This window comes from Zootoca vivipara, chromosome Z1, assembly GCF_965207765.1.
Source record: "Zootoca vivipara chromosome Z1, rZooViv2.hap1.1, whole genome shotgun sequence".
Classification (NCBI taxonomy): domain Eukaryota; kingdom Metazoa; phylum Chordata; class Lepidosauria; order Squamata; family Lacertidae; genus Zootoca; species Zootoca vivipara.
Window position 1 is genome coordinate 4026415 of NC_142583.1, and position 19528 is coordinate 4045942.

General features: G+C 46.3%; 1 protein-coding gene across 2 annotated transcripts; it reads right to left on the minus strand.

Moving 5' to 3' along the window:
* Nucleotides 1-526: 526 nt before the first annotated feature.
* Nucleotides 527-18669, minus strand: NECAP1 (NECAP endocytosis associated 1). Of its 2 annotated transcripts, none has more exons than XM_035112359.3 (8): nt 18545-18669; nt 12449-12549; nt 10079-10183; nt 9106-9187; nt 6953-7061; nt 6674-6860; nt 4020-4125; nt 527-2778 (listed from the first exon to the last, which is right to left on the minus strand). In XM_035112359.3, the coding sequence occupies exons 1-8, from the start codon at nt 18655-18657 to the stop codon at nt 2724-2726; spliced, it is 858 nt and encodes a 285-aa protein (XP_034968250.3). In that variant the 5' UTR covers nt 18658-18669; the 3' UTR covers nt 527-2723. The 2 variants fall into 2 exon arrangements, with proteins under 2 accessions (XP_034968250.3, XP_034968252.3); XM_035112361.3 differs by having other exon boundaries at nt 527-2783.
* Nucleotides 18670-19528: the final 859 nt, after the last annotated feature.

Below are 19528 nucleotides of genomic sequence, written 5' to 3' on the forward strand. Positions count from 1 at the left end.
TTAGATTACTGCAATGAGTTATATGTAAGGCTGCCTTTGAAGACGGTTCTGAAACTACAGCTGGTGCAGAATTCAGTGGCCAGCTGAATTTTGGTGCAGAGCAAGAAAAGAGAGACTTTGAAACTCAACGGTGCACAAATGATGAGCATGTTATTGCAGAATTCAGCAGCCAGGCTGCTCATCAGGGAAAGATGGTTTAAGCACATTACACTGATTCTGGTCTGACTGCACTGGCTGGCAGTTTCCAGTCCCAATTCAAAATACTGGTTTTGACCTATAGAGTCTTAAATGGTTCAGGACCACAATACTTTTAAGGGTCACCTCTATCCAAATGAACAGACCCAGGCCCTGAGAGCCTCATTTGAGGTCCTTCTTCATTTGCCTACTCAATGAAGAACCAAGAGAGACCGTTTCACCACAAGGAGACACGTGAATTCTTGAGAGGGTGCCAGGCATGTATTAGTATCATTTGATTTACTAATACATCACTTTACACACGAACACACACACCAAAAACACATCCATCTCCAATTTTATCCTTGATTTTAATTGCTAATATTGAACCAGTACATCTTATGCTTTATATACATATAGATGAAATGTTACTTCAGTTTCTGCCAATACATAGTATATTATCTTGAGAATAACAACTTAAAAAAAACAACAATGGAGGGAGAGGCTCCTGATTAGTCTCTTTGAGATATTACCAAATACTTGAGGTGTGAACAGAGTTACTGAAATGATAGGACCTGCTACAGATATGGAATATTCAGCCAAATTTGAGAATTCTTGGGCTGGCTTATACGATAGCACAAGGAAAGGAACTTGAAAACAGTTTATAACCAGCAGTGAAACAATAGAAAGCTGAAGAAGCAGATAAGCTTAGGGTGCGTCTCAGTGAGTGAGATGAATATCTGGGTATTTAATGAATGGGAAGCCTTAAAAAGCAGGCCTCCATCCCCCAAATCCCACAAGTGAAGTAGCTAGAAATCAGAGACGAGATGTGCATACAGCTTTACAAAACTCCTTAGAAGACTTTGCTTCCCAATTACTAACAAACAGAATTTCTGTCAGCTATTCTTGTATCAAAGAATTCAGAAAAGGGTTTGCAAGGACATGATCAAAGGAGAAAACATCAGGATACTTGTTCAGAAGTGCCCTGATTCAACTACGCCCACCTAGAAGCACCAAACCACAGGGTCACAGAGGACACCGATTGGGTCTACATACAAAGCCTCTAGCTGATATTACAGGACAGCGAGTACTGCCTACTGGCAGAAGAAGAAGAAACCACTGTGAAACATACAAATCTAGTGTTCCGTAATGAAGTGCATCTTGCTGCTAGAAGGTCAAGCAAAGCAGGTGCTTTAAAAGTTATTTCCAGCCAATAGAGTGTATCATTTACATTTATTGATCAATGTTTAAAAATTTATTTATTTACTTTTTTGATCTTTTTCTTTTTTCTTTTTCTTTTTGCGTTTGTATGATTTGTAATGCTGAAATAGAAAATAAAGGTTTTTTTTAACTTAAAAAAAAGTTATTTCCAGCCAATAGAGTGAAAGGAGGAAGAGACTCTGCCCAAGATAACTTCATGATCCACTAATATTTGCGGGGAAAGAGACTATCACGATATAACAAGGTAAATCACACTGGCCAAAAAGTACAATTTCAGAACCTGAAATTCATTTTTTGGAAGTCTGTGCAGAGACCCCTCTGGTGCTTTGGCCAATCTTGTGACAGCAGCCTGCCATTGGCAACAAACTACTGTATGTGTTAAGTGCCTAGACTTCTTTCACATTAACCAACACAATGAAAGTGCAGAAGTTCCAACAAACTTGAGAATCAGCACAGAGCTGCCTTGCCCAGAGACAGGATTTCCAGAAGACACTGAGCTCCTTCTCCTACCAACTGGTGAGCAGATGGCTCTGCTCTTGTTCCCAGTAAGGATGGAAGCAGGAGAACGCCTTGCCATGCTAGCGCCGTTTCCACACATCTCCAGTTTTAAAGCCGCCAACTGTCTTTAGTGCTTTGGGGTGGGGTTGGGGGGGGGTTAGTTGAGGGATTTGTGGGAGCCTAACAGCAAGGCTGCCCTGCATACAGGTTTGCACAGAACCCCATCATTCCTCCCCTACTACAGATTTGACGGGAGAAGGAACATTTGAGGAAGGATTAAATTAATTCCATCATAAAGATGCTATGACAAAGCAGCCTGTCCCAGGTAACTCCAGGGTGGCTTCTTCAAGAATGGCTTTTGTTTTCCTTCTTGGTTGAAATGTACAAATTAGTGTCAGTTACACGGTTAGGGTGATTAGCAATCAGCCTGCAAAATCAACCTGCCCCAGCTAAGGTCACTGCTGCTGTGGAAGCTGGGAGAAGAAAAGGGGAACTGAGCCTACATAGAAAAGCCAATTCTGTGCAATCTTCTCCCATTTCACAGTGTCAGCTTAATTCTCCTTCGAAGAGGCAGCCACTAAGCAGGCGGGAATTATTTATAGGAGCCAGTCAGAGCCCCCACTCTTCTGAAGTGACCACAGAGCACGTCTCTGCAGTTCCGTTGCACGAGAGAAAAACTGAACGCATCAATGCAAATGGGAAACATTAACAAAAAGAGGAAGATTGTCCAGAAGTCAAGTTTTGACTGAAGAGCCAAGGACGTCAGCTCACTCCCCTGACACTTCAGGTGCCTCGAGTCTCGGTCATTGGTCCATTCCTACGTCACCAACTCACGATTGTTTCAGAATTGGACCCAATTGGGTGCCTGGGGCGATTGGCTGGGAACTGTGCTGGGGAGAAGAAAGGGAGAGCAGTGTTAATGAGGAACACGGCAGCCTCTGGTGCTGGTCAAGGGGCTGCTCTGGGCTCCAGGGCTCTGCCTCTCTCTCTCTCGATTTCTGCCTCTCCCTCAGCAGCTGCCACAATCCAATGGTTGGCAAAGGAGGAGGCAAAGTTGCTGTCAGGGTGGTTGCTGGCTACCCTCGAGCAACAACACTCCAAACCATCTTGTCTTTAATGCTTTTATTGTGAAAGCTATTTACAATGCAAGAGCTTCATGCAAACATGTCTACTCCGTGCTATCAGATTCTCCCAATGGCGTTCGGCTCCTCCTACAGCAGAGTAGTTTGGGGACCCCAAATCTCCTCCCCCTGAGTTTGCGAGCCGTTGATCGCCTCAGTTCCGGGGTGAATTTGAAAGGACGCCCCTCTGCTGTTTACCCGCTGGAACTTTCTGCTGGCCCCTCCTTCCTTGCTGATATCCCAGGCTGCAGGAAGGGCTCTTGTATGCTGCCTGAGCCCCGGCCCCCTCCGCTCACTTCCTCCTTCCTTTCTCCTGTCCTTCCGCTGCCGTCCGAGCCGTTAAGAGGAGCTGGATTCGATGGGGGTGGTTGTTCCCTGTAAGCCCACCCCATTACAGTTGCATTCCTAGGTCCAGGCTGCTTTAGGAAGAGACATACGGTGGTATTCAATTAAGTTTTACTCCAAGTAGTCCCACTGAAATGAATGGACAGGGCTAAGGCCATTAATTTATATGGGTCTGCTCTGAGTAAAACGTAGCTGAATGCCATCCATTAAATTCCAACAAAAACCTGTAGCGCCCATGTGACCAACGGTTAGTTAGCTCAGTGTTTCTCAACCAGTGTGCCTCCAGATGTTTTGGGACTACAACTCCCATCATTCCTGACCACTGGTCTTGCTAGCTAGGGATGATGGGAGTTGTAGTCCCAAAACATCTGGAGGCACACTGGTTGAGAAACACTGAGTTAGCTGACCTGGTTGTCTAGGAAGCAGTGCAATTGTCTTATTGTTTATTAGAGCTCTACAGTTTCTACTTAGGATTTTTTTAGAAGCTGGATTGCTTGTCAGTGTTTGTTAAATATATATCAAAGCAAGTAGATTTGGCCTTAGCACACCCAGAAGTGTCCTTCAGTTGCCTTGTAACCCACCTCTGGCATGTGCACCTCTCATGATCTCCCTGTGGCAAACCACCACCACCACCACCACCCCGGTTTTCACAAGGGTTACCTGGACGCAGTGTTGAAATCTCCCCAGAGATCTGTGGTGGCTGGAACCACAGCAGGCGCAGGCACCTTTGAAACAGGAGGTGTTAAATCCAAGTCTAGCAGGATATCTGGGAGTCAAAAGAGGGAAATGCTTATTTATTAAACTTCTATAAAAGAACTTGCACAGGATTCCTATTGTGGTCTTTTCCCCAGCTCCTGATCAGGGCCATATTTGGGAATTGCCTTGATTCTCAGTAACCTGAGTGGAGAGACAGCAATAACCACACACACTCAACAACACTCTGGTTGGCAATTTGTTTGTTTGGGGAGGGGGAATACAGCATTGCTATTATGAGGACCCAGGTGGCGCTGTGGTTAAACCACAGAGTCTAGGGCTTGTTGATCAGAAGGCCGGCGGTTCGAATCCCTGTGACGGGGTGAGCTCCCGTTGCTTGGTCCCAGCTCCTGCCAACCTAGCAGTTCGAAAGCACGTCAAAATTCAAGTAGATAAATAGGAACCGCTACAGCGGGAAGGTAAATGGCATTTCCATGTGCTGCTCTGGTTTGCCAGAAGCGGCTTTGTCATGCTGGCCACATGACCTGGAAGCTATACGCTGGCTCCCTCGGCCAATAATGTGAGATGATCGCGCAACCCCAGAGTCGGTCACGACTGGACCTAATGGTCAGGGGTCCCTTTACCTTTACCTTTTTATTATGAGGAAGAATATTGTCCCTTCTTGGGGCAACAGCTAAAAAGGCACACAGGGAGAGTGCACCATCGTGAAGGGGGGCAACATCTGCTAGCAGCCAGAGAAGGCTTTGCCTCTCGTTTCCTGGTGCAGGAAGGTTTGCTTTTCTGCAACTTTTACATGATGATCCAACATCCCAGACAGCTCTTTTAAGAAAGGCATGAGGCCTCGGCCAAAGACTAGATCAAGTCTCTTGGCCCTCAGTAGCTGGTGATGATGTAAGGAGCAAGGTATTCAGAGAAACTGCTTTGGAGGTCTTTAAGCAGAGGCTTGACAGCCATATGTCAAGAATGCTTTGATGGTGTTTCCTGCGTGGCAGGGGGTTGGACTGGATGGCCCTTGTGGTCTCTTCCAACTCTATGATTCTAACTGCATCTGTCTAGGAGCTGTAGCTCAGTGGCGTTGATCCCAAGGTAGGACTAGGAAAGACCCCTGGTTGGACCCAAGGAAAATCACTGTCAATCAGCAGAGACAATATTGAGCTACAAAAACATTGGCATAAAGGGCATCCCTTTGCTCATACGATTAGCTACAAAGGACAGACATTCCAAGCAGAAATCAGAGAGGACACTATGGAGTAGTGAAAATTCCATAAGGCAGCAGGAATTTATAAGAGTCACACAATTACACACCTTTTTTAAAAAAAAAAATCATTTACTACACTCTCAAAGCAGTTTACATCCTTGTTCCCGAGCAGTCTTCCATCCAAACAGCTTTGATTAAGCCACAATATTGCACTAAGTACATTCGCTGTTAGGTTTCTATTCCTCTCACTGTGCAGCCACAAGACTGTGTTTATGCATTCTAGCAAATAGTGTTGGAATCACGGGAGCGGATCCTGTTTCCGTTTGTTGCTGTTTTTCTTCGGACTTCTCTCAGAGAGAGGAGACATGCTTTTTTTTTGTTCTGCCTTATACTTAGTAATAAACGTAGCTTGTAGCACACACTTCTGCCTCAGTCCTTTTGCGTTTTACTCTGCAAGATTTATGGGTCATGAAGAGGTTGGGGAGAAGTGCTGGAAACATTCCTGCATTTTGCCTGGGGGATCGTTCCTCTCCCCGCCCCCTCGTTTACCCGACATTCACTGGGTCTCCCCCCAGCCCCCGAATATAAACAACCAGCATCTTTCTTCCACATTAGCTCTGTTGGATATGGCTTTTAAAAAGGACACGTTGTAGAAATGACTGCTCTCCACTCCAGAGACCCAGACTTACTCGTGTTTCTCACATTTTAAGACACCGTCTTACAGTATATTTATTTTACTCAAGAAAATAAGCCTATGGCTTATTTTCGGGGGTGTCTTATTTTAAAAAATTTACCTCCTCTTCCTGCTGCGGCTTGGCGCCCAGAACTGGCTGCTTCTGCTGCTGTGCGCTTTGTTGGCGCTTCAGCAGGGCACGCTGCTGGGTCCCGCCGGGTCGGGGCTCCAAGCGGTGCGCACTGCAGCTCTTGCTGGGTCCCGCCGCCGGGTCGGGGCTCGGCAAAGCGCGTGCTGCAGCTCTTGCCGGGTCCCTTTGCCGGCTCCCGCTGGGTTAGGACTTGGCGCGGCGCGAGCTGCGGGTCACGCAGGGTCCTGCTTCCTTTTCCTGTTCCTTACGGAAGCGCCATCCGGACCTGCTCCCAGCACGGTATAGTACCGGTACCACAGCATGTCTTATTTTGGGGGGGATGCCTTATATTTTATTGCCTTGAGAAAATCGTGCCATGGCTTATTTTATAGGCACGTCTTAAAATGTGATAAACACGGTACCCATATCCTAGATCTGTGACCCATGTTATTTGATAGCAATCTTGCACCTGCCACTGACTATACACATAGCAGGGAGCCACAACCAATTCTGGCTTCTTGGAACGTGTATTTGTATGATACAGCCAGGTGAGGAAACGTGCTTGCTACATGCACCTTTACAAGCTAGGTGGCAGTTACCTGCATTGCCCACATTGCTGGATTTCAGCACCGGCGGTGGTGTGACATGATTGGAAATAGCAGTCGAGGAAGGAGGTGGCACAGGAGGAGGTACAATTTTGCCCCCGGGAGGTGGCGGGAGCAGGCTTAGCCCCCCTGATCCAGATGGACGTGGCTTGGCTGACCCACCTTTCTTCGTTGGCATGTTCTGTGAAGAGAGAGACAGCACCGAGGCAAACAACTCTCACTAACCACAGCTTACCAGAGCACGTCAAGAAGTAAGACCTATGAGATCCTCACCCCAATGTTCAATTTAATTGTCTGTCCTTCCTTAAACCCTAGGTCAAGCTTGGGACGGCTGTCAAATTCCTGGGACTCCTTGGAGATTTCCGACTCTTGTTTCACCCACCTACATTGTGGAGTGGGGAACAAAGACAAACAAATTAACACAAGAGGAAGAAAGATTAATTGCAGAGATGAGGATAAATGATTGCAAGGAAAAGCCTACCAAGGATTCTCTAGTAAGTACTCTGGCACTTTGGTTTCCTGCCCCATGAGTACTCGCCACTCCTTCAAATATCTTCCTATTTTACAGACATCTGCATCACATTTTCCCTCCGAAGAGTACAGGGGTGGTTTACTTAAGTTTGCTTTGTTTAATCCGCACAATCCTACGCTTGGGTTAAGCCCACTTTCGGGTCCAACATTCTAAGCTGTACACTTGACAAGCTCTTTACGCTAAAGAAGCCAGCTAATATTAGCAACCTCAACCAATGCATTCGTCTGAATGGGCATTTTTAAACAGGATACAAGAATGTCAAGAGGCAGAGCAAAGTTCTGCTACTGGGACCCATACCTTGGGATGGCTGCCTCACCAGCTGTGCCAGATACATCATCCGTCATCCCCCTTTCAGTGCAGACATATATACCCTTCCTCCATCCCACTTTTAACTTATTTAAATGCATTAACATTCTCTCTGGTCTAGCAACTACTCAACACAATGAATTCATACCTTAAGACATACATGAAGACCATTAAAAAAGGGTTAAAATTAAGATTTTCTAAATCACCAACGATGCCACATTAGAAAGTGCCCCAAAACAAGTTCAAGAGTGTATTGTTGATATATAATGAGGTGTCTGACTGAGCCTGCCCAGGGAAGATGCTCCCAGAAGGACCAAGCACAATATCTTATTTCCTAAAGACTGTAGGGGGCTGAGGTCACAAGGTCTGTATGAGAGAAGATGCTTCAGCAAATATAAAAGGGCCAAGTTATTCAGTGACCTGAACTGGGCCCTGCAGCACACCAGAAGCCAGTGCGGGATCAGCAATAGTTTAGTTTGATATATTCCTGGAGACCCACCTCCAATGGGTAGCTAAATTTTATGCTACTGACGATTCCACCAATCTTAAAGAGCAGTCTCAATAGAGGATATTAGGCAATCTGAAAAGCAAGAAGGCGGCAGAAAAAGGCACCATCAAATGTTCTACTGGTGCTCAGCACCTTCGAGACTTTCAGTTAGCTCCTTATATTTATTTTTCCTCAAAAAAACACACTATGTCTTATTTTCAGGGGATGTCTTATTTTGTTCCTCCTCCTGCCGCGGCTGGCATTGCTGCTGCGCCTATCACTATGTCTTATTTTCGGGGTATGGCTTACAGTGGTGCCTCGCTAGACGAATTTAATTCGTTCCACGGGTCTTTTCTTATAACGAAAAATTCGTCTAGCGAATCCCATAGGAATGCATTGAATTTTTTTTTTGCCCATAGGAACGCATTTGAATTTCAATGCATTCCTATGGGAAACCGCGATTCACTAGACGAATTTTTCGTAAAACGACTTCGTCTAGCGAGGCAACCTCCGCTCGAAAAATCCTTTTGTTAAGCAGAAATTTCGTTAAGCAGGGCATTCGTTAAGCGAGGCACCACAGTATATTCCTTGAATGCTTAAAAATCCTGCTATGGCTTATTTTATGACTACGTCTTAAAATAGGAGAAACAGGGTACTTAGCTTTGCTAGGTGAAAGTGTCCTTCTTGAAGTGTGACTCTCGACAGTATCCCAGGGCCAAGGCTACAACTCAGTAGTAGATCACATGCTTTAAATCTGACAACTGTATGCAAGTCTTGGCATCTCTGGTTAAAAAGGATTTCAGGGAGGACTGGAAAAAGAGTCTCTCTGCCCTAAATCCTTGAAGAGGACTGTGCTGCGAATCACAGTAGACCAGACTCTCTCAATCTTGGGTCCCTAGATATTGCTGGACTAAAACTCCCATCATTCCTAGCTAGTCAAGGATGGTGGTTGTCACTCGAGAACATCTGGGGAGCCAAGGCTGAGAAATGCTGCAGGAGACAATAACAAACTGGATGGACCAGTCCTGTGACTCAAATGTTCAGTGGGAAAGAAGTTATCAGAGAATCAAAGTCCCACCCAGGGCACAGTGGAAAACTTACTTGAAGTGATCCTGCAAGGAAACATTGAAGTCAAATGCATCTCCCCGGTCTCCAAAGCCAATGCCAATGAAAGCGCTTCGCCCTGATGACAAGGGAGGTGGAGAAACCAGTCAGCAGAAGGGATGAGGACAAAGGTTCAGACCACTCATCCTTGCTATTAGACTGTCTTGGTAGAATCAGGCATGAGGGGGCACAACAACACATCACCAGCATTTGCAATATATTTGAAGCTACAGACTGCCTTTTGCTAAGTTGTCCTTTCAAAGGGATTTCTTTTATCATGCCTCAATTTACAGCCTTATTAAGCCAGATAATTGCAATACAGGCAAATCTGAGGCTTCTCTACATAGCGAGGGATAACCAGCTGTACAAATATAGGAAGAGGGACACCTAGCTTGCCAGTACTACATGTGAGAAGAATCTAGAGGGTCTTAGTAGACCACAACCAATGACTTCAAGTTACAAGAAAGGAGATTCCGAACAAACATCAGGAATAATTTTCTGATGGTAAGAGCTCTTTGACAGTGGAATGGGCTCCCTCAGAAGGTTGTGGACTCTCCTCCTTTGCAGGTTTTAAAGCAGAATTTGGGTGATCGTCTGTTATGGATGCTATAGCTGAGATTCCTGCATTGCAGGGGGGTTGGACTAGATAACTCTCAGGGTACCTTCCAACTCTACAATTCTATGATTGTAAGAATAGTCATTTTGGATCATGCTTCCTAGGTGGCAGCAGAACAGAAGGAGGCCTTAGACCTAGGTTTGTTGGGCCCTATACTTGGCTCAAGACTTGCCAAGCTGGTGCCCTCCAGATGCTGTTGGCGCATAACTCCTATAAGCTCCAGCCAATGGTCAGGGTGATGCAGACCTGGAATAGGAGGGCACCAGATTGTTGTGCTCCCACTCCCAAGAACCACTTTAGCATTTAGTTACACCCCAGTTGAATTAAGGAGTAATAAACCCTTAATTCTCTCACCATTCCCATCCTGAATCCGGATGACAAAGTACCGACTGGAATCAGTCACTGTTTCCACAGCAATGCCAGGATATTGATCTATTGGAGCCTGAGCAAAAAGCTCACCTAAGGATACAGAAGAAGAGCACCACTTTCAAGACCCAAACAGATTTATCACTACAAGGAAACTGGAGACACTATATTCTTTGTTCAAACAAAGGAATAACCAACTTATTCAGCATCAAACGCCATGAAACAATCTTTATCATTTTCATAAACATCAAAAAGTACAACACAGTAAATTGCTGCATTGTCAGTCACACAGTATCTGAAGACTTCCAAACATTTTGAGTTTGCTTTTGAATCATCACCTATCCTACACCAGTTACACTAGCTTTTACTGCTAAACTTTAGCTCACAAGATTAAATATTGCAAAGAAATTTTAATTCTGCTCAGTAAGCCCATTTACTACTACAGTAATACCTCGGGTTACGAACGCGATCCGTTCCGGATCGCAGTTCGTAACCCGAATAGTTCGTAACCCGAACGCGATGGGTGCCGCCATTTTGCGCATGCGCAAAGCATGATTTTCACGATTTTCACGCTTTGCGCATGCGCAGATTGCGCGCGCGGCGCTTCTGCGCACGCGGCGAAAACACTTCCGGGTTTGCGCAGTTCGTAACCCGAACTGTTCGCAAACCGAGGTGGTCGTAACCTGAGGTACGACTGTAGGACCATGGATTCACCATTTTTTTGTTAATATACCGTATTTTTCCGTGTATAACACACGCCCCCATGTATAAGACGACCCCTATTTTTGGGAGCCCCAAATTAGGAAATTTAAAAATTAAGTTCTTGAGCTATTTTGGGGAAATTGCAAAAACAGTTGCTGAGCTGAGCTATTGAGCTGTATAAAACAAACCCCAATTTATCACTTAAAAATTTCAGAAAAAATGTCGTCTTATACATGGAAAAATACAGTACTGTATATCGCTCCTAAAATGATTATGAAAATCAACAGATGTAGATTTGGCTTAAGTAAGAGCTTTAATGCTTGCAGCATCTCATTTTCAAGAAACAATTCCTGGCATGCGTGAACTGGTGTGGTACCTTGATGTTCATCAACCATTTGCATACAATAAAAAATGTTACATATTTGAGAAAAATGCTACATTCTCTGCCACCTTGAATTACAACTTGGATTCTAATGGGATCTCCCTTAACTCTGATTTAACATGAGTAACAAAGTGATACAATTGTGCATAAAAACTGTGCTGAGATATGGATGATCTTGCTTTTGGGTGGCAGGCAAGCAAGTTTTCCTCAGAACAGACCAACTGAAATTAGTAAACCCAGCTTAGCCATGTGGATTCATGTTAATGGGTCCACTCTGAGTAAGACTGAGCTGACTATCACTTAACCTGTAGCTGATCATCATCTTTCTTTGTTTCGCCTTACATCTGTTTTGGTTACAATTGTAATATGCCCAAGTGTGCACAGCTAAGGATACAAAAACCCCATGGATAATCTAAACTAACATACAACAGAGGGCTTAACACCACAGGGCAGGAGTGGGGAACCTTTGGCTCTCCAGGTATTGCTGAACTACTGCACAATTCTCATCTGCCCTGGCTACTTGCCAGGCTAAGGCTTGCCAAGGCTGATGGATCTTGTAGATCAGCATATCTGGAGGGGCAAAGGTTCCCCAACACTGCCCCAGAGGCTTAAAAAACATACAACAGAACAGAGTGATAAGCAGCAACACAAAAATTAGGCCAGAAATTTTTCATAAGACAAAGGTAACTCCTCCAAGGAGAAAGGAACATGTTTTGATGAAAACACACTATTTATCAGTAATATCGCCTTCCCCGTACGTAATTCTGTCTAACGTACACATTGTTGCAAAGCAATCATCCCTCCTCTAATACACTTTAGCCATGAATGCATTCCTATGTACTGTATACTTTACCCTAGTAAATGCATTTTTGTACACATTACTTGGCTAGAAACCTGCTCTGCAAAATTTGGAGAAGTGCAACCAGCAACCAGAGAGCCATATGTATTGACACACCTTATCATAGATTTAATATGTAGGCAAATCTCCCCACGCTAATCACGTGGTAAGTTGAGCATCCGTATTCCTTACAACATCTTTAAGAGCAGAACCAATCCGAAGCAACACCAAGTGAGGCGCTACATAAAAAACCATGCAGGGTAATATCACCTGCACGAGTGAAGGCAAGGAAAATGATGCTGAATGGCAGAAATTAAGCGGAGCAGTCTCATGACAGAGACGTGAGAGAAATATTTGAATCCACCCCAACCAGAGCCCATAACCTGGGCAACCATGACTTCAGGACTACATAATGCCCACCCTGTGATCTCCTCACCTGAAACTTTGTCCTCTAGTTTTATATATGCAACTTTGCCTTTCGAGGTAATGCGGAGGCGTCCTGTCCAGTCCGGCTGGTCCAGTTTCCAGTCAGAAGCCCTGCAGGGTAAACCAACAGGGAGATATTCGCCGATAAGAAACCCCCAACCAGCTCCCCACGCCATCCTGCTGTGGGCTTTCCCTGCTGATTTCACCACAATCCTGGGTCACGGCAGATTTAGCTTAACCTCCCTTGCGGCCAAGGGCACAAGGTCCTAACTCACAAGCAGCATTTTTAGATGCTCCAGGACAGAATCCAGCCACAGAGTATCCCACCTTGTTCCCTCACCACCAATATTATCCACCCTGCTTCTCAGCCTGCTGCTGAACAGAACTCATAATTAGGATGAAAGCTATTACAGTATGATTATCATTAGACGTTGTTTGAGGCTACTCTTATTTCAATAGGACCATCACCAAAACAACGTTTATATACCGTGTTTCTCATATTATAAGTCATGTCTTATAATCTTTTTTTCTCAAGAAAATAAGCCTATGGCTTATTTTCGGGGGGTGTCTTATTATTTTTTTAAAAAATTACAGTATGGTACCTCCCCTGTCCGGCGCCCGGAACTGGCTGCTGCTGCGCTGCTGGGCGCGTTGTCGGCGCTTCAGCAGGGCACGCTGCTGGGTCCCGCCGGGTCGGGGCTTCACGCGGCGCGCGCTGAGGCTCTTGCCGGATCCCGGCTCGGAGCAGCGCGCGCTGCGGCTCTTGCTGCGTCCCGCACCGCCAGCGCCAAGTGCCAACCCAGCAGCGGGACCGGCGGGACCTGCAGCGCGCGCGACAGGAAGAGGAGGGACCAGCGAGTGGCAGCCGCGGCGGCCAATGAAGGCTCGGCCGGGTGTTTTTTGTCGTTGTAGCTGCGTCCCGCTGCGTCCCTCCTCTTCCTGTCGCGGCTCGGCGCCCGGAACTGGCGGCTGCTGCGCGCGTTGTCGGCGCTTCAGCAGGGCACACTGCTGGGTCCCGCCGGGTCGGGGCTCCACGCGGCGCACGCTGAGGCTCTTGCCGGGTCTCGCCGCCGGGTCGGGGCTCGGAGCAGCGCGCGCTGCGGCTCTTGCTGCGTCCCGCCGCCGGGTCAGCGCTTGGCGCGGTGCATGCTGCTGGACATTTTGGAGGGGCAGCAGCAGCCGATTCCGGGCGCTTACAGGCATCTTCCTCTTCCATGGCGCCATCCAGACCTGCTCCCACCACTACGGCTTATTTTTGGGGTATGTCTTATATTTCTTCAACTCAGGAAAATCCTGCCATGGCTTATTTTGTAGGGATGACTTAAAATATGAGAAACACGGTAGGAACTAAAAGCTACGTGTAGCACAAAAGGAAAAGGAGACAGACAAAAACGAAGAAGGGGAAGCACTTCATGGAAAGATGATACTATCGTAAGGACACTGGAAGAGCCAGCATCACGTACTGACAACGGTTTAACAGTTATCTGTGGGAAGCCGGCAAGCGGGATTTGAGCACAAGAGGAATCCTCTCCCCTGCAGTGGTTTCCAGCAACTGGGATTCAGAATCATTGCTGCCTCAACTGTGGAGGCAGGGCAGAGCCATCCTGGCTGGGAGCCAGTGACAGCCATAGCTGTCAAGTTTTCCCCTTTTTTTAAGGGAAATTCCCTTATGCTGAAAAGGCTTCCTCACGAGAAAAGGGAAAACTTGACAGCTATGCAGCCCACTCCTTCATCCTCTTTTAAAGCCACCCAATCTAGTGGCTGTGACTGCCTTCTGTAGGAGCGAGTGCCATAGTTTAACTACGCGCTATGTGAAGAAGTTATCACAAAAAAGTGTTGCAAGTAACTTCAGCTCCCCACTCAGCCATAAAACTCAATGGGCGACCTTGGGCCAGCTAGCATCTCTCTGGCTAATCCACCATGACTCACTTGAGCCCCACACCTGCCGAGATCAAATGTGGCCAAACAACACGTTCTATCTATAGAGAAAAGGTGGAGGAGGTCCCACATGAGGTCCTTCTGTCTGGCAACATCAATTAGGTGGAATTCCTGTAGGCTCACCCTTCTAGATCCAAGAGGTATTAAGAGCATATGGCATGATTTGATGTTTTATTGATATTTTGATCATGACCTACTTGGGCTGTACATTTTAACAGTGATGTGGTGGCACTGTGGTCTAAACCACCGAGCCTCCGATCGGAGGGTCGGAGGTTTGAATCTGCTTGACGGTGGTGAGCTCCCGTTGCTCTGTCTCAGTTTCTGCCAACCTAGCAGTTTGAAAGCACACCAGTGCAATTACGGTAGATAAATAGGTACCATTGTGGTGGGAAGATAAATGGTGTTTCCATGCACTCTGGCTTCCGTCACAGTGTCCTGTTGCACCCTCAGCCTGAAGTGAGATGAGCATCACACGCCATAGTCACCTTTGACTGGATTTAACTATCCAGGGGTCCTTTACCTTTTACCTACCATACCTACATTTTAACAGTATTTTTTCCATACAATGAGGTCAACATGCCCCAGAGACAAATCTACAGAGAATCTGAAGAAGAAGAAGTAGTAGTATTTATACCCCACCCATCTGGCTGGGTTTCCCCAGCTACTCTGGGCTGCTCCCAACAGAATATTAAAAACAAGATAAAACATCAAATATTGAAAACTTCCCTAAATATGTGAAACAGTGTGAAACTTCACAGATACAACTGTGGCCTTCCCAGAAAGATTTCTCTGAATACACTTTCAAACCACTTCCAGAGCCTGTGACATTATCTGAGGAGGAACTGAGCCACCCACCAGACTCATCCTAGACAGTCAGTCCTCAAAAGCATTGAAAAAATGCTCAACTGCTGAGCTGGCCTTTGAAAAGCTTTCAAATCTAACAAGGTTCTTCTGTAGGCAACAGCTTTCAAAAAAGAAACACCAGCTAGCATATTCCCCTGTGTGTCTAGGCAGGAGTCCTTATCATCTGGATGCCCAGGGTTTGCTGAGGAGGTTGTAAGCAGTTCAGTTAATGAATGAAGGCTTCAAAACTTTTAAAAGCAATGGCCAAGGACATGTAGTAAACTTTTAGTGGAGCAAATCTCTTTGGTGAAGATGTTTAAGAAATGCAAAAGTTTCCAAGGAATTTGAAACCATGGGTGGATTTTCCTCCTGCTTGTGGGGCAGAGCGTTGGAACTTTTTGGAAATAGTGCAAATGTGCAATTCTCACTTTCTGGTCAAAACTCACCTTTCTTTACTGATCATGAAAATGTATATAACCTGGTATTTAGAATTGGATATTTGATATATCTATGAGATTTAAAATCAGTAATACATTTGTGTGTGTGTGTCCCCCAAAATTTATAAAATATCAGTGTTAAAGATGGGCTTCTAAAGTGTATCTGAGTTTTCAGACCACTAGTTTTAGACCACCTTTGAAGGTGATTCGGTAACTACAACTACCTGTAATCCAGAATGCGGCAGCTAGACTGGTGACTGGGAGCGGAGCGGCCGCCGAGACCACATAACACCGGTCTTGAAAGATCTACATTGGCTCCCAGTACGTTTCCGAGCACTATTCAAAGTGTTGGTGCTGACCTTTAAAGCCCTAAATGGCCTCGGTCCAGTATACCTGAAGGAGCGTCTCCACCCCCACCATTCAGCCCGGACACTGAGGTCCAGCACCGAGGGCCTTCTGGCGGTTCCCTCGTTGCGAGAAGCCAAGTTGCAGGGAACTAGGCAGAGGGTCTTCTCGGTGGTGGCGCCTGCCCTGTGGAACGCCCTTCCAACAGATGTCAAAGAGGAAAACAACTACCAGACTTTTAGAAGACATCTGAAGGCAGCCCTGTTCAGGGAGGCTTTTAATGTTTAATAGATTGCTGTGTTTTATTTTTCTGTTGGAAGCCGCCCAGAGTGGCTGGGGAAACCCAGCCAGATGGGCGGGGTATAAATAAATTATTATTATTATTATTAGAAGAAGAAGAAGAAGACCGGGACTGTGGGTAGGGGCAGGGATGGTGTTTGAAAAGTGATACCAACAAAAATGCAGTCAAAACAAAATAAAAATTAAAAAAAAATCCTTCCAGTAGCACCTTAGAGACCAACTACGGTAAGTTTGTCTTCTGAAGTGTGCATGCACACGAAAGCTCATACCAATGACAAACTTAGTTGGTCTCTAAGGTGCAACAAAAATGTAATCAACTAAACAAGGTTTTATTTTGAAGTGAAATGTTTTCATTGCTTTTCATTTAGTGGATATATATAATTTGTGTTTTAACTTCTTGAACACTGCTTTGGTAGGTTTTGTGCAGAAACAGAGTACTGTATATTGAAAGAAAAGGCCCAGGAAATAAACACTCCTATAATGTAATTAAGAAGTAGCATACCGTAAGTAATTGTGAGCGAGTGCCATTGAAATAATTGGGAATTGCATGTAAGCATAAGAGCAGAGTGGGTAACAGTACAGACCGTTAGCTATCCTGGCCCCAAATGTATTTATATCCTGGTCTATATCAGTCTATATATCAGCATATCCTTGAGAATACTACTAACATGACTCACTTTTATTTTCCCCCAATTACCCTGGAGGATTCACAGTTCCCGATTCTGAACTTCTTCTATGGGATTCATTCCAGAGGCATTTCAGCCCTGAATTTGGGGAGATGCAGAGCCTAATGGAAGCCACGCTAATGGAAATCAAGGACTCCTCTGATTGCTCTGTTCCTTGAACAAGTAACTGGGCTCAGAACCATTTTAAACCAACGGTGTGTGCCTACGCAGGGATGTGTCAGCAGAAAAACAAGTGTAATCGCTTAGCGGTTATCCACGTTCCCTTCCTCTCTGCTCGTCTAACCAGCGTGGTCAGCACTGATGCACAATCTGGAAGATAATCCAGCTCCCTTTGTGGCTGTTAGTGACAAGAGGGAAAGGGGAAGAGTGGATTTGTCACTAATGAGAACCGGGATAGGATGAGTCACAGAACACACGTACTGCAAAGGAACAAGAGGTGGGGGAAGGGGAAAGAGAAGGGAAGAGAGGATTACAGAAGAAAAGGATGTTCCAGAAGCCAACACCAGCAGAAATCCACCTGTGCAGCTAAACACTGAATGGTGGAGCAGCAAGTCTGAGGAAGCAACACTCTCCATTTTAACATCCCTGTGGGAATGACACACAGAGAGACCCAGCAGATGTCACACAAAAAACGCAACAGAGGAAAGGTTGCCTGGCAGATGAAAGCTGGTGAGCAGAGGCTCCCAAATGAGGGGTTCAGCCACGAAGATCTACAACAGGCCTTTCAATTTAATAACAATAATAACAATGTGTTTGTTTGCTTTTAATGTTTACTGATTTTCCAGGTCTTTTAAAAATATAAATGCATTTATATAAATGCACACTTTTTTAATGTCAACCTCTCCAGTGTCATTAAAAGAATGAGTTAATCGTCATTTAAAAGCAGGGCGTGTAAAGTGGGGGACATGGGCAGAGGTGCCGAGGCACAAAAAAAAGAGGCTGCTACATCTCCAAGGAAGGTTTAGCCCAGGATAGCAGGTGCAGGATTTCAAGCGCTCTGAGAGGCGAGCAGAAATGGATCACGACCACCTTATGTAATAGGCTCCCCCAGAGGTTGCATTGGGCCGCCTTCCCTGGCCCTTCCCGCTTTACTCTCTGAGTAAATGGACCACTGCCACTTCTGTCTGCAGAGAACACAGTGCGGTTGCTGCTCCTACTGTCATGGTTATTATTACTGTAAAATGAGGAAAATTAAAATGTGTTTTTTAAAAAATAAAATAAAACTCAAATGGATTCCAACCACAGCCACCCTGCAAGGTCTAATCATTATTACCTTATTCTCCTTATTCCCACTATATCTCATATAGATATACATAGATATATAAACAGGCGGACAGGTGCGCTGAATGAATGCAGGCCACCACAACAACAACCCTGCAAGGTAACCCTCACCTCCGCACTTCCGCGGGGAAACAGCCGCGTGTGAACCCGTGTGCCTACAGACGCGTGTGCGCGAAGGAAGGAAGAGGGTCCCCGAGGCGAGCATTTCGCGGCCACGCGGCCTCCCCGCCCGGCCCGCCTCCCCTTCCCGCCCGGCCCCCGGCCCGCCTCTCCTGCCTGTATCCCCGGTTCGAGGCTCTCGGCGGGATCCTGTAGACGCTGATATCGGGCTTCACGCACAGCACCGACTCGTACTCCACCTCGGGCGCCGCCGCCGCCGCCGCCGCCATCCTCGCGACTCTGGGACGGGAAGCGGGGAGGGAAGGAGGGCGGCCGGCAGCCGAGCGCGCTTGCCTTTGATTGGGGCAGCGGCGCGGCGGGCGAGGGGACGCGGCCTATCACGTTCGCCGAAGCCCTGGCGGGCGCCATCTTAACCCCTGGCGCACTCTTACGCAACGAGGCCGCCATATTGCGCAGTCACGACCCGCGGAGGGGCGCCATCTTGGATTTCTGGGCTGCCGGGGGATGCGGTGGCGAGGTTCGGCCGCCTCGCTGCGTAGACTTATCAAAGAATAGAGTCGCATGAGTCGTCAACTACCGGGTTCTTTGAATATCTTTTCCCCACCTCGGTGAGATGTTCCAAACAGACAGACAACCGTTCGGCAGACGCAGAAATCGGATCGTACTCTGCACGACGTAGTCTACCGCTTTATACCTGCCACTTTGTGAAAAGTGAAGCGCTGTCTCCCAAAGTTCGTGCTGCTGCAATGGATCTCTTTTCGCCTTCAAGGTGCCGCGAGGCATCTCAAGCGGGTGGATCTTTACTGCAACCAGGTGGCTGCTCTGCATTCGAGATTTCTGGCTGAAAATCCAAACCGGCCCGAGGTCCTCTGAATTGCAACATTTACAAACAACGCAATATTGAGATAAGACGCTGTGTTGACATTTAAAAAAAACATTTACAACTTTTTTAAAAAAACACACACTTTTTTCACCCAAATAAGTCTGGGTCCTTTTTGCTGCTACCTTTTGCTTTGGTGAGGGCGCGTTGCGATTCAGTCACAATTGTGTGTTAAAATCCTGGATACAGACAGTATATGCCTCTCTCCCCCCCCTCTTTTTTACAAGGGGGAGGGCGAAAGGAACCAAAAAGTTCTGCCC

Coding starts and splice junctions, on each gene's coding strand:
- NECAP1 (XM_035112359.3), bottom strand. CDS start 18,657: ATGGCGGCGGCGGCGGCGGCGGCGCCCGAGGTGGAGTACGAGTCGGTG. Junction 12,550..18,544: donor GCCTCGAACCGGGGATACAG/GCAGGAGAGGCG, acceptor TTTACCCTGCAG/GGCTTCTGACTGGAAACTGG. Junction 6,861..6,952: donor CAATTAAATTGAACATTGGG/GTGAGGATCTCA, acceptor CTCTCTTCACAG/AACATGCCAACGAAGAAAGG.